Source organism: Triturus cristatus, chromosome 7, assembly GCF_964204655.1.
Source record: "Triturus cristatus chromosome 7, aTriCri1.1, whole genome shotgun sequence".
Classification (NCBI taxonomy): domain Eukaryota; kingdom Metazoa; phylum Chordata; class Amphibia; order Caudata; family Salamandridae; genus Triturus; species Triturus cristatus.
The window spans coordinates 1,170,430,326-1,170,444,709 of NC_140590.1; the positions used below are offsets into that span (position 1 = coordinate 1,170,430,326).

General features: G+C 56.6%; 2 protein-coding genes across 4 annotated transcripts in view; one reads left to right on the forward strand and one right to left on the reverse strand.

The window, feature by feature from the left end:
* Nucleotides 1-14,384, reverse strand: part of CFAP119 (cilia and flagella associated protein 119) — a 123,225-nt gene that overhangs the window by 97,425 nt on the left and 11,416 nt on the right. The gene's annotated exons all lie outside the window — the stretch shown is intronic.
* RNF40 (ring finger protein 40) overlaps nucleotides 1-14,384 on the forward strand; it is a 160,538-nt gene that overhangs the window by 19,335 nt on the left and 126,819 nt on the right. For all 3 annotated transcript variants that reach the window (XM_085618455.1, XM_085618457.1, XM_085618456.1), the window contains exons 3-7: nucleotides 407-574; nucleotides 3,008-3,185; nucleotides 3,948-4,184; nucleotides 4,614-4,735; nucleotides 7,254-7,400. In XM_085618455.1, the coding sequence (XP_085474581.1) occupies nucleotides 407-574; nucleotides 3,008-3,185; nucleotides 3,948-4,184; nucleotides 4,614-4,735; nucleotides 7,254-7,400 (852 nt within the window). The remainder of the gene's footprint in view (nucleotides 1-406; nucleotides 575-3,007; nucleotides 3,186-3,947; nucleotides 4,185-4,613; nucleotides 4,736-7,253; nucleotides 7,401-14,384) is intronic.

The following is a 14,384-nucleotide window of genomic DNA, read 5'->3' on the forward strand; positions in this document are numbered from 1 at the left end:
CATGATTGTTACTTTTGGGTGCATGTTTCAATATGGAAGTTATATGCACTTTCTTTCTGGAAAAATGTATAAAACAGTAGGAAATGACCAATGGAGTAACTGGGCTATTCAAACAGAAGCATTCTGAAAACCACACCCAGGCTTCTGCCATGATGCACACATACCGCCAACGGTAGCAGTCTGTCTCTTTAACATAGCAGAAGGGAGAAGTGACAAGTAGTGGGGTTGAAAGGAAACCTACAACGAGGAAATGAGACTAGTAGTCTATACAGAGTAAGACACAACACCCAAGCACTGTTCCCAGCCATTGTGCCTCACACCTACTCTATACAATATTTCTATGTGTCTGCCTTCTTGCTTTCTTTCACTCTGTATTTGCTTATTAAATTTCTTTTAATGTGTGTAGGAGGAGATGGACCTCAAGGTTCTCCAGTTCAAGAACAAGAAGTTGGCAGAACGTCTGGAGCAGAGGCAGGCGTTTGAGGATGAGCTACGGGAGCGCATTGAGAAATTGGAGAAGCGTCAGGCCACAGACGATGCCACACTCCTTATTGTGAACCGATATTGGACCCAGGTCTGTGGCAGTGCATTCCCTTGGGGTGTATAGCCTACTGTAATAATGAGGGCTCGGTTTGTCCGACTAGCTCAACCCACTGCTAAGTTAAGGAGGACCATGAATGCTCGGCTAAAAACGAGTACGAAAAGTGATGGATGGAACGCTTGAATTGATCTCACTGATAATTACTTTGGCCTGCAAGGCAGTCCATTGTGTCTATTTTCATTGTACCTCGTGCTCCAAATGGGACAGGCCAGCCCAAGTTGCTAAGCCTCATCCAGTATGTTTTGGAACATAAGAAACCTCAGACATGTTTCAGCGTTCTCAGCGACTTGTAGCTTGAGCTCTATGGCAGAGAGAGCTGTGGCCCTTATCTTGGCATACAAATCACACTTAACTATAGTTCACTTAGAAGAACAAAAAGTGGTGGATGGAGTGCTTGGATATGTTGCTGCACAAAAGGAGGCATCATTTCATTTTATTTTTTATTATTTCGTTTTTGCTTCTGCAAGAATCTGTAGTGGTCCTGTTGTACCCTCAATGCTGTGTTTAATTTGTTCCAAGCTTGGTGTTCACAGGATCCTACCCATATAGCTTTTCAGGGTTTGCCCCCTTCTAGGTGGATCAGGTTGCGGGCAGGTCTGCTGCGGAAAGTTTGATTGTGGCCAAACACCCAGTATGATTTGTGGGTCATGCAAAGCAACTTAATGGTTTCCCCCCCCCCCCCCATTCAATTGGGAGCCGCATGACTGTCATGTTCTCCTTCAATTTTTATGCTTAGCACAACTACTTTAGCTGCTTGGATTTCAACTCAAAGTTTTGTTCTATTATTTTTTACGAAGTACTGCATATATGGTGTTGGAATTGAGTTGTTATCAGTGCTTCATTTTCTTTGTAAGTTTCCCATTGTGTTCTTCAATCCTCTAGGGATAGAACTTAGCTTTAACGCTATGACACCATGCGAATGTTCATTTCTGACCTATGTTTTGGACCCAGTGAACATGACTATCTGCAAGACTATTGTCTGTTGAGTTTTATAAAGAAAGTAAAAGTAAGCAAAAAAATCCTCTGACAGGCTTGAGACTGTCCGATTATCCAATCAGCATGTCCAGTGATATCTGCAATGGGTGAAAATTGTTCAGTAATAGCACTTCCCTGACAAAGTCACAAATGGTTTTCACCACTTTACTATTGCAACTGACGACCAGTTCGCGTGGTGTTAGAAACGCTAACAGGGTGCCGGCTTATCAAGGCGGGGCTGCCCTACTTACAATTATTTGTACGGACTTTGCAAACGGGATCCATAGATACATTGCTATCTCTTCACCACCCAACATATACACAACACCTGATTCACAAGGGTCCTGTTGTATTGTGATTGCCGACACTCTCAGCGACCACCTTAGCATTTGAAGGGTGTCAACTATTTTTGCTACGATGCTTCACCTTAATTAGTTTTGCTTGGATCTTTGCGTACTCTGGAACTTTGACCACACTAGGATCACTGCTCTCGATTGTGATTTATGCTATTGCCTTGATAAAGTCTGCATACTTACCCGTACTGTGGTACAGACGAAACACGTGTTGGCCTGTTTTTCATTTATTTGCTGCTGGGAAATTTCGTATACAAGAATTAAAAGAAGATGAACACACAGCATTAATGGACATTCTTTTATGAATACAAGTACTTTTGCTGTTCAACTTGAGGCAGATATTGCCATTTGTGACTTTGTCAGGGAAGTGCTATTACTGAACAATTTTCATGTGTAGATGCAGGTTTATGATCTGCTGACCAGCACTGTTGGGTAATCAGTGCTATCAGTGTGTACAGCACCCCCACTTTGAACATTATTTAGGTGCCTCAATATCTATGGTAATTGTGACGGGTTTCTTTCAACTAGAAGTGCGGCTTATCCCTGCTTAGGGATTGCTATTATCCTACATATCTGCAATGGGTGCAGGGGTGGATCTGTCTGTTTTCCCCTTTAACTCTAGTGCTCCTTATGTACTGGTTTTCCTCATAAGCACTCTTTGTGATTTGGACATTTCTTGCAGACTACTAGCCCTAGCATGCAATAGCAGCCTGCCCAGAACATCACTCCCCATACCCAACACATCACTCTGATATTTAAGGTATATGCCATTTATACTCTAACCCTCACCTGCCCTTACCAATTGAATTAATGGCCAAGCACTACGTATTTGGCAACAACAGTTCCAACAACTTCATCTATCCAACCATACGCGCACTGTGGGCCTCCTTTGACTATTCATCAGAGTCCTCCACTTAATCTTCTTCCATTGACTATCCATTTTAAGTGGACTGTGTTGTCACCTCGGGTATTATACGTATTGGAATCTTAATATTTCCAATCTGTATAGCTTAAGTCATTTTGAATTTGCATTGACCCCTGTGCAGCAGTAACCCGTGTTCCATTTGTACCATTCCAGTTGGATGAGAACGTGCAAAGCTTGCTACAGTCCTACGATACAGACTGCAGCTCTTCCATGGATGGTTCCTCTGCTGGTGGGGAACTGTCTGGTACAGGGGATGAAAAACAGTTCCCAGTTCCAGCAGATGCAGAAGAACCGCGAAAGACAGAAGACCCAGATCATCCTGAAAGACCAGGTGAGAATGGCAAGAGATATCATCTATCTTGCAGTTATGTTTGAGATTTGATTGTAGGCATTGTCTGCCTGCCAATGTTGTTTACTGGAATTTTTAATTGAATCACTTGTTGTAGTCACGCTTAAAAGTAACAATGAATTTAGGGGGGTGTCCCAAGATCTTATATTCTAGCCAGTTCGATAGTGGAGGTATGAGAATGCAGTCTCCAAATTAAAATTTTAATCCGACACATCCCAGATGCAACACTGATTCGCATCCATGTGCCTCACTCCACGTTTCTAGATCACCTCTACCAAGAATTCTAAGGGAGTACTTTAACCATTGGAGTTTGGGAGGGAGCGAGTTAGAGTAGGCACACAGTTGTGAATGATCCATGATAACTCTTGTCCGTGATGGTCAAGATTGACTTAGTTGTTTTTGTAATGTTTTAGGCCATGCGTAAAATGTTTTAAAATTAATACTCAAACTACTTTTTATTTGAAGGAAAATCTTACTCTTGTGCCAGAAGAAAGCTGCCCACTTGATATAAAAAGGTGATGGATGATAAACCATTGCCCTCCCTGGTTTATTGAAAGCACCCTTGAAGACCCAAGACTTGAGCCTCCCCCTAATAATTCCTTGCTGTCTGTGAAGGATAAATTATCTAGACTCATCTAGTAAAGGAGGCCCATTACATCCTTTCTGTTATCCAGTGCTTTGGGATCCTTTGCATACATTCTTGGATTTAATTTTGCCCAAACCTAACATTTACTTTTCTTTTAGTTGCAGATTCAGCTTCTCTGACACCCTCCTCTTCTGTACCAGAGAAGCCTGATGGGGACTTGAACGATACCACTCTGTCTTTCCTGGAGACTTTAGCTAGCAGCAGCAGTGAGGAGATGGAACTGCAGATCCAAGGCCGCATGGAGTTCTCAAAAAAGGCAGTGTCACGAATTGTGGAGGCTTCAAACAAGTTGCATCGGAGGATAGAGGATCTCTGTCAGAAAATCCACAGTGGAAGTAAGAGGTTATGGGACTAGGGTGGGCTGTAAGCTCAATACGCAACACTCAGCCTGCTTTCTAAGGTCACTGAAGAGAAGGATGGCAAATGGCCCTTAGTCCCTTTCAGGTTGGCCAACCTCTGCTAATGTATTTTTCTTTGAAAAGCTCTAATAAATAACCAATTTTCCCCATCATTCCCATACATTTTGCACAATCCATCTTGCACTCTGGTGCAAGATGGACTGTTTGCTCATGTGTTATGCCAGTTGTTTTCATCCTCACACCCTTGTTCTAAGACCATATCTAAATATGGTCCCTGAGACTTGTCTGCTGGCATTCTGTGCGCGTGTTCCTTTTCTGTTGAACAGTGCTGTTTCTCCTCACATGCATCCACTACCCCCATGTTTATTCTGCACAGTAGCAGTGCTGACCATTTGATTTTTACAGCCAGCTTCGAGCACCTGGAAGAGCAGGCGAAGTCTCTGAACAAAGACTTGTGCAAAGAAAACCGACGGCTGCAGGACCTGGCAACACAACTGCAGGAGAAGCACCACCGGATCTCACTGCAGGTGAGGGGTGGGATACTAAGGCAAGGACATCTTCAGGGCTGAGAGAAGAAAGTTGTGAGTTGCAGTTGAATACAGGGCAGCAATAAACGAGAGGTGATAAAGTGAAAGGATTCAGACAATACCCCTTGTGTAGCACTATTGATTCGTCGGGGGCAACCAGCTACTTGAATAAATGTAAATTGTATGCAAAAGCTCTATTGTAATTGAATAGCTACAAAATTACAACCGGCTGAAAAACTCATTTAAATCCACTTTGGGAAAAAAAAGAAAAACAAAGCAAACAAATGTGTGAGCAGGCCGAAAATTAAATGATTCTACTTACAGGCATGTTCTAATAAACTTGAAAATAGTTTAATACAATGAATCTAAAAAACACAGATTCTCTTGATCATGAAATCTAAGACCGCTGTAATAGAGAAAAGACAGATAAGCAATGTTTCCTTCTCTTAATTCCCCAAGCATTTTGTTTTTAGAAAGGTATTCAAATCGAGTTATGTGGATAAAACTAAGAAAGTAAAACATTTTATTAGCAAACAATTTGTAGCTTTAATCCTATTCCAACCAATTTAAATAGTGGCATAGGCATTAGATAATCTAGCAGGTAAATAACATATGAGCATTGATAACAGAAGAGATGTCTGTAAGTGAATGATTTAGTTTTGTTGTGCCTTAGCTCACGGTGCCTTGAGTTTTAGGGCTGCTCGCTTTTTTTTTTAATGTAGTTTAAATGAAATCCCGCAAATGAACTAGCTAATCTAACATTAAGACATAATTTAAAAAAATCACCAGAACAGGTAACACATTTTAATCTTCTCTGACCAGCCGTCCTCCAAACGTATTTAAACACCTTTCCAGTCATTTACATCTATCTCCATTACACACATATTAGACAGTATGGGGTTATGTGGATTAAGATGCCACAGCGTTGGATCCACTTATACTCAGCCTGTGACTTTTTACTAATCCTGTGCACATTTCCATGTGGTACAGGGTTCTGGAAAGACCCAACCTTAATTTAAAGAGATTTTCTGCTATTTACTTCTAGAAAGCATGTTAAATATGGATTTGAGCTTTCTTGATGCCGATTGTAAGTGCTCTAATTTACTCCCCATTTGCAGATGCCATTAATTATTCATTATTTAGCAGTTAGTTGTGTAACAGCCCGAGTAACTGCTTTCCACGCTTGGCGAATGTGATGAGTCAGAGTGGACTGCAAACGGTCTATTTTGCTGGTCCGGGTAGTTGCAGATGCTTTACATTTCCCAGCATGTTCTCAACAAACTGGTGATTTACAGCCTCAGAATTGTATTACAGATTTAAAGCCATGTAGATGAAGACTGCAGTCCTGTCTGTGAGGTTGCTCCTGCCTCCTGCGTTCCTTGCGGCACAGCTCAGCTGCCACAGGGAGCTTCTGCATTTGTTGAAGTGGACAGATCTACAATGATTCTTGTTTCCTAACTGATTCTGGCCCTAGTGCAGATAAATTATCTTCTATGTAATTTGAAATCAAGGAAGGGCTGCCCTTGTTCGCATGTCCAATCGGTACATTAGACTAGTTTTCCTCCACCTAATTGGAATCTTCAACTGTAGTTTCCTTCTTCAGAGTTGGTTCTGCTACCACGGGAAAGCTGTATGTCGCCATGTTCAGGCAGGAGTTCTGCTTAATCCAAAACTTGCGCCATTATGGGTTTCTCAGAAGGAGAACTGCAGCTTACATCTTTCTGGTTGCATTTAGTTCTGGAGAGGGGCAGGTAATTCTTTACTGTGAATGGACTTCCTGTGACCCAGTATCCCATGAGTCTGCAGAATTCAGGAGCTAGCCCTGCACCGCCATAGACAGATCATGGCAAAGTTCACATCTATAAACTGAGCACTTTTACTGTGCTTTAAAAGTTAAATAAAAAAATGACACCCTCTCCTGGGATGCGGTGAGCAGCATCTTGAGTACTTTTATCTGGAGCTAGATTCCCCTTTAGGGAGGAAGCAGCAGTAGCAATTGCTTGCAGTAGAGGGCAGCTGGTGAGGCATATATTTAATATACCTAGACAGAAGTGGAAGGAGGGGAGCTTGTGGCTAGAGGAAAGGCAGCTATGGAACATAGGGCTGAAAAGGAAGGTTTAGGCGAAGTTAAGGCCCTCTATTTTTTGGTGGCTGCTTGGCAGAGGGAAAGGAACCTATGAGTAACTGCTGAAGGATAGCTAGTTGTGTAATGAAGACAGCTAGAGCGAGTCCACGAAAATCACTAAGTGGGAGCGAATAGGGGAAGAGGAGGATGGAGGTGCATTTTCAATGGACAGTAGGGAGCAGGTAAGTAGATGAGGGGAGAACCCAGGATAGGCTGTTAGGAGTAGCGGTTGTGGGAAATGCTGTTGGGATTAAGGGCAGGTTCGTGTGAGATTTAGAAGGTAAGGATGTGCAGAGCAAAAAATGCAGGTCAGGTGGGGGCATCGGGTGAAACCTATCTTGGATGAAAGGTCAGAGATTTCTCTCATTCTCCTAATACCCTCTCTTTCCCCAGTACAATGAGCTCCAAGACAAGGTATGCTCCTCAGAGACCAAAGTGTCTGAGATGGAGACAACAATCGAAGACCTGCAGTGGGACATTGAAAAACTGCGCAAAAGGGAGCAGAAACTTAACAAGCACCTAGCAGAGGCACTGGAGCAGGTAGGACTCACTCAGCATGCACTGTCTGTAGTCTGAAGCCAGTGGTTTTCTGTCTCTGTCTGAAGGCTGCCCTCCCTCCCCGTCTCTGTCTGAAGGCTGTCCTCTCTCCCTGTCTCTTTCTGAAGGCTGCCCTCCCTCCCTCTCCGTCTGAAGGCTGCCCTCCCTGCTGGTCTCTATCTGGAGGCTGCCCTGCCTTCCCGTCTGGAGGCTGCCCTGCCTTCCCGTCTGGAGGCTGCCCTGCCTTCCCGTCTGGAGGCTGCCCTGCCTTCCCGTCTGGAGGCTGCCCTGCCTTCCCGTCTGGAGGCTGCCCTGCCTTCCCGTCTGGAGGCTGCCCTGCCTTCCCGTCTGGAGGCTGCCCTGCCTTCCCGTCTGGAGGCTGCCCTGCCTTCCCGTCTGGAGGCTGCCCTCCCTCCTTGTCTCTGTCTGGAGGCCTCCCTCCCTCCCTGTCTCTATGTGGTGGCTGCCCTCCCTCCCTGTCTCTATGTGGTGGCTGCCCTGTCTCTATGTGGTGGCTGCCCTCCCTCCCTGTCTCTATGTGGTGGCTGCCCTCCCTCCCTGTCTCTATGTGGTGGCTGCCCTCCCTCCCTGTCTCTATGTGGTGGCTGCCCTCCCTCCCTGTCTCTATGTGGTGGCTGCCCTCCCTCCCTGTCTCTATGTGGTGGCTGCCCTCCCTCCCTGTCTCTATGTGGTGGCTGCCCTCCCTCCCTGTCTCTATGTGGTGGCTGCCCTCCCTCCCCGTCTCTCTGTGGTGGCTGCCCTCCCTCCCCGTCTCTCTGTGGTGGCTGCCCTCCCTCCCCGTCTCTGCCTGGAGGCTGCCCTCCCTACTTCCCCATCTGTGTCTGGAGGCTGCCTGCCCTCCCCAGTCTCTGTCTGGAGGCTGCCCTGCCGCCCTGCCTCCCCGTCTGGAGGCTGCCCTGCCTCCCCGTCTGGAGGCTGCCCTGCCTCCCCGTCTGGAGGCTGCCCTGCCTCCCCGTCTGGAGGCTGCCCTGCCTCCCCGTCTGGAGGCTGCCCTGCCTCCCCGTCTGGAGGCTGCCCTGCCTCCCCGTCTGGAGGCTGCCCTGCCTCCCCGTCTGGAGGCTGCCCTGCCTCCCCGTCTGGAGGCTGCCCTGCCTCCCCGTCTCGGTCTGGAGGCTGCCCTGCCTCCCCGTCTCGGTCTGGAGGCTGCCCTCCCTCCCCGTCTCGGTCTGGAGGCTGCCCTCCCTCCCTCCCCGTCTCAGTTTGGAGTCTGCCCTCCCTCCCCGTCTCAGTTTGGAGTCTGCCCTCCCTCCCTCCCCATCTCGGTCTGGAGGGCTGCCCTCCCCCGTCTCGGTCTGGAGGGCTGCCCTCCCCCGTCTCGGTCTGGAGGGCTGCCCTCCCCCGTCTCGGTCTGGAGGGCTGCCCTCCCCCGTCTCGGTCTGGAGGGCTGCCCTCCCCCGTCTCGGTCTGGAGGGCTGCCCTCCCCCGTCTCGGTCTGGAGGGCTGCCCTCCCCCGTCTCGGTCTGGAGGGCTGCCCTCCCCCGTCTCGGTCTGGAGGGCTGCCCTCCCCCGTCTCGGTCTGGAGGGCTGCCCTCCCCCGTCTCGGTCTGGAGGGCTGCCCTCCCCCGTCTCGGTCTGGAGGGCTGCCCTCCCCCGTCTCGGTCTGGAGGGCTGCCCTCCCCCGTCTCGGTCTGGAGGGCTGCCCTCCCCCGTCTCGGTCTGGAGGGCTGCCCTCCCCCGTCTCGGTCTGGAGGGCTGCCCTCCCCCGTCTCGGTCTGGAGGGCTGCCCTCCCCCGTCTCGGTCTGGAGGGCTGCCCTCCCCCGTCTCGGTCTGGAGGGCTGCCCTCCCCCGTCTCGGTCTGGAGGGCTGCCCTCCCCCGTCTCGGTCTGGAGGGCTGCCCTCCCCCGTCTCGGTCTGGAGGGCTGCCCTCCCCCGTCTCGGTCTGGAGGGCTGCCCTCCCCCGTCTCGGTCTGGAGGGCTGCCCTCCCCCGTCTCGGTCTGGAGGGCTGCCCTCCCCCGTCTCGGTCTGGAGGGCTGCCCTCCCCCGTCTCGGTCTGGAGGGCTGCCCTCCCCCGTCTCGGTCTGGAGGGCTGCCCTCCCCCGTCTCGGTCTGGAGGGCTGCCCTCCCCCGTCTCGGTCTGGAGGGCTGCCCTCCCCCGTCTCGGTCTGGAGGGCTGCCCTCCCCCGTCTCGGTCTGGAGGGCTGCCCTCCCCCGTCTCGGTCTGGAGGGCTGCCCTCCCCCGTCTCGGTCTGGAGGGCTGCCCTCCCCCGTCTCGGTCTGGAGGGCTGCCCTCCCCCGTCTCGGTCTGGAGGGCTGCCCTCCCCCGTCTCGGTCTGGAGGGCTGCCCTCCCCCGTCTCGGTCTGGAGGGCTGCCCTCCCCCGTCTCGGTCTGGAGGGCTGCCCTCCCCCGTCTCGGTCTGGAGGGCTGCCCTCCCCCGTCTCGGTCTGGAGGGCTGCCCTCCCCCGTCTCGGTCTGGAGGGCTGCCCTCCCCCGTCTCGGTCTGGAGGGCTGCCCTCCCCCGTCTCGGTCTGGAGGGCTGCCCTCCCCCGTCTCGGTCTGGAGGGCTGCCCTCCCCCGTCTCGGTCTGGAGGGCTGCCCTCCCCCGTCTCGGTCTGGAGGGCTGCCCTCCCCCGTCTCGGTCTGGAGGGCTGCCCTCCCCCGTCTCGGTCTGGAGGGCTGCCCTCCCCCGTCTCGGTCTGGAGGGCTGCCCTCCCCCGTCTCGGTCTGGAGGGCTGCCCTCCCCCGTCTCGGTCTGGAGGGCTGCCCTCCCCCGTCTCGGTCTGGAGGGCTGCCCTCCCCCGTCTCGGTCTGGAGGGCTGCCCTCCCCCGTCTCGGTCTGGAGGGCTGCCCTCCCCCGTCTCGGTCTGGAGGGCTGCCCTCCCCCGTCTCGGTCTGGAGGGCTGCCCTCCCCCGTCTCGGTCTGGAGGGCTGCCCTCCCCCGTCTCGGTCTGGAGGGCTGCCCTCCCCCGTCTCGGTCTGGAGGGCTGCCCTCCCCCGTCTCGGTCTGGAGGGCTGCCCTCCCCCGTCTCGGTCTGGAGGGCTGCCCTCCCCCGTCTCGGTCTGGAGGGCTGCCCTCCCCCGTCTCGGTCTGGAGGGCTGCCCTCCCCCGTCTCGGTCTGGAGGGCTGCCCTCCCCCGTCTCGGTCTGGAGGGCTGCCCTCCCCCGTCTCGGTCTGGAGGGCTGCCCTCCCCCGTCTCGGTCTGGAGGGCTGCCCTCCCCCGTCTCGGTCTGGAGGGCTGCCCTCCCCCCTCCTTCCCCGTCTCGGTCTGGAGGGCTGCCTTCCCCCCTCCCTCCCCGTCTCGGTCTGGAGGGCTGCCTTCCCCCCTCCCTCCCCGTCTCGGTCTGGAGGGCTGCCCTCCCCCCTCCCTCCCCGTCTCGGTCTGGAGGGCTGCCCTCCCCCCTCCCTCCCCGTCTCGGTCTGGAGGGCTGCCCTCCCCGTCTCGGTCTGGAGGGCTGCCCTCCCCGTCTCGGTCTGGAGGGCTGCCCTCCCCGTCTCGATCTGGAGGGCTGCCTTCCCCCCTCCCTCCCCGTCTCGGTCTGGAGGGCTGCCCTCCCCCCTCCCTCCCCGTCTCAGTCTGGAGGGCTGCCCTCCCCCCTCCCTCCCCGTCTCGGTCTGGAGGGCTGCCCTCCCTCCCCGTCTCGGTCTGGAGGGCTGCCCTCCCCCCTCCCTCCCCGTCTCGGTCTGGAGGGCTGCCCTCCCCCCTCCCTCCCCGTCTCGGTCTGGAGGGCTGCCCTCCCCCCTCCCTCCCCGTCTCGGTCTGGAGGGCTGCCCTCCCTCCCTCCTTCCCCGTCTCGGTCTGGAGGGCTGCCCTCCCCCCTCCCTCCCCGTCTCGGTCTGGAGGGCTGCCCTCCCCGTCTCGGTCTGGAGGGCTGCCCTCCCCGTCTCGGTCTGGAGGGCTGCCCTCCCCGTCTCGATCTGGAGGGCTGCCTTCCCCCCTCCCTCCCCGTCTCGGTCTGGAGGGCTGCCCTCCCTCCCCGTCTCGGTCTGGAGGGCTGCCCTCCCTCCCCGTCTCGGTCTGGAGGGCTGCCCTCCCTCCCCGTCTCGGTCTGGAGAGCTGCCCTCCCTCCCCGTCTCGGTCTGGAGGGCTGCCCTCCCCCGTCTCGGTCTGGAGGGCTGCCCTCCCCCCTCCCTCCCCGTCTCGGTCTGGAGGGCTGCCCTCCCCCCTCCCTCCCCGTCTCGGTCTGGAGGGCTGCCCTCCCCCCTCCCTCCCCGTCTCGGTCTGGAGGGCTGCCCTCCCCGTCTCGGTCTGGAGGGCTGCCCTCCCCGTCTCGATCTGGAGGGCTGCCTTCCCCCCTCCCTCCCCGTCTCGGTCTGGAGGGCTGCCCTCCCTCCCCGTCTCGGTCTGGAGAGCTGCCCTCCCCCCTCCCTCCCCGTCTCGGTCTGGAGGGCTGCCCTCCCCCCTCCCTCCCCGTCTCGATCTGGAGGGCTGCCTTCCCCCCTCCCTCCCCGTCTCGGTCTGGAGGGCTGCCCTCCCTCCCCGTCTCGGTCTGGAGAGCTGCCCTCCCCCCTCCCTCCCCGTCTCGGTCTGGAGGGCTGCCCTCCCCCTCCCTCCCCGTCTCGGTCTGGAGGGCTGCCCTCCCCCCTCCCTCCCCGTCTCGGTCTGGAGGGCTGCCCTCCCTCCCCGTCTCGGTCTGGAGAGCTGCCCTCCCCCCTCCCTCCCCGTCTCGGTCTGGAGGGCTGCCCTCCCCCTCCCTCCCCGTCTCGGTCTGGAGGGCTGCCCTCCCCCCTCCCTCCCCGTCTCGGTCTGGAGGGCTGCCCTCCCCGTCTCGGTCTGGAGGGCTGCCCTCCCCGTCTCGGTCTGGAGGGCTGCCCTCCCCGTCTCGATCTGGAGGGCTGCCTTCCCCCCTCCCTCCCCGTCTCGGTCTGGAGGGCTGCCCTCCCTCCCCGTCTCGGTCTGGAGGGCTGCCCTCCCTCCCCGTCTCGGTCTGGAGGGCTGCCCTCCCTCCCCGTCTCGGTCTGGAGAGCTGCCCTCCCTCCCCGTCTCGGTCTGGAGGGCTGCCCTCCCCCGTCTCGGTCTGGAGGGCTGCCCTCCCCCCTCCCTCCCCGTCTCGGTCTGGAGGGCTGCCCTCCCCCCTCCCTCCCCGTCTCGGTCTGGAGGGCTGCCCTCCCCGTCTCGGTCTGGAGGGCTGCCCTCCCCGTCTCGATCTGGAGGGCTGCCTTCCCCCCTCCCTCCCCGTCTCGGTCTGGAGGGCTGCCCTCCCTCCCCGTCTCGGTCTGGAGAGCTGCCCTCCCCCCTCCCTCCCCGTCTCGGTCTGGAGGGCTGCCCTCCCCCCTCCCTCCCCGTCTCGATCTGGAGGGCTGCCTTCCCCCCTCCCTCCCCGTCTCGGTCTGGAGGGCTGCCCTCCCTCCCCGTCTCGGTCTGGAGAGCTGCCCTCCCCCCTCCCTCCCCGTCTCGGTCTGGAGGGCTGCCCTCCCCGTCTCGGTCTGGAGGGCTGCCCTCCCCCCTCCCTCCCCGTCTCGGTCTGGAGGGCTGCCCTCCCTCCCCGTCTCGGTCTGGAGAGCTGCCCTCCCCCCTCCCTCCCCGTCTCGGTCTGGAGGGCTGCCCTCCCCCTCCCTCCCCGTCTCGGTCTGGAGGGCTGCCCTCCCCCCTCCCTCCCCGTCTCGGTCTGGAGGGCTGCCCTCCCCCCTCCCTCCCCGTCTCGGTCTGGAGGGCTGCCCTCCCCCCTCCCTCCCCGTCTCGGTCTGGAGGGCTGCCCTCCCTCCCTCCCTCCCCGTCTCGGTCTGGAGGGCTGCCCTCCCTCCCTCCCTCCCAGTCTCGGTCTGGAGGGCTGCCCTCCCTCCCTCCCTCCCAGTCTCGGTCTGGAGGGCTGCCCTCCCTCCCTCCCTCCCAGTCTCGGTCTGGAGGGCTGCCCTCCCTCCCTCCCTCCCAGTCTCGGTCTGGAGGGCTGCCCTCCCTCCCTCCCTCCCAGTCTCGGTCTGGAGGGCTGCCCTCCCTCCCTCCCTCCCAGTCTCGGTCTGGAGGGCTGCCCTCCCTCCCTCCCTCCCAGTCTCGGTCTGGAGGGCTGCCCTCCCTCCCTCCCTCCCAGTCTCGGTCTGGAGGGCTGCCCTCCCTCCCTCCCAGTCTCGGTCTGGAGGGCTGCCCTCCCTCCCTCCCTCCCAGTCTCGGTCTGGAGGGCTGCCCTCCCTCCCTCCCTCCCTCCCTCCCAGTCTCGGTCTGGAGGGCTGCCCTCCCTCCCTCCCTCCCTCCCAGTCTCGGTCTGGAGGGCTGCCCTCCCTCCCTCCCTCCCTCCCTCCCTCCCAGTCTCGGTCTGGAGGGCTGCCCTCCCTCCCTCCCTCCCAGTCTCGGTCTGGAGGGCTGCCCTCCCTCCCTCCCTCCCAGTCTCGGTCTGGAGGGCTGCCCTCCCTCCCTCCCAGTCTCGGTCTGGAGGGCTGCCCTCCCTCCCTCCCAGTCTCGGTCTGGAGGGCTGCCCTCCCTCCCTCCCTCCCAGTCTCGGTCTGGAGGGCTGCCCTCCTTCCCTTTCTCTTTCTACGGGCTGCCCTCCTTCCCTGTCTCTTTCTACGGGCTGCCCTCCTTCCCTGTCTCTTTCTACGGGCTGCCCTCCTTCCCTGTCTGGAGGTTGCCCTCTCTCCTCTCTGGTATCTGGAGGCCTCCCTCCCCTCCATCTCTGTCCAAAGGCCTGCCTCCCTCCATGCCTGTCCTTGTCTCTTTGATGCTACCCTCTCTCCCCCCTCCTCATCTCGGGCTTGAAACTGTCTTCCCTCCCTGTATCAGTCTCAAGACTACCTTCTCTCCACATCTGGAGTCTGTCATCCTCACCGGCCCCCATCCGAGGTCTTCTTTTCCTACCCCTTTATATCTGGAGACAACCTTCCATCTCTGTCCGAAAGCTGCCCCACCCCCACCTTCCTGGAATCTCTTTGGATTGCGCCCAACATTCTTTACCACCCACCTCCTGCCCTTTCCCCTAAACCCGACGTTTTTTTCAGGCAGCCTCCCCTGCGTGAAGCCAGCTCCACTGCTGTCTGGAGTGTGCTCTCTTTCTCGACAAATCTGATTCCTGTCCAGTCGCACTCTCTGCTTGGAG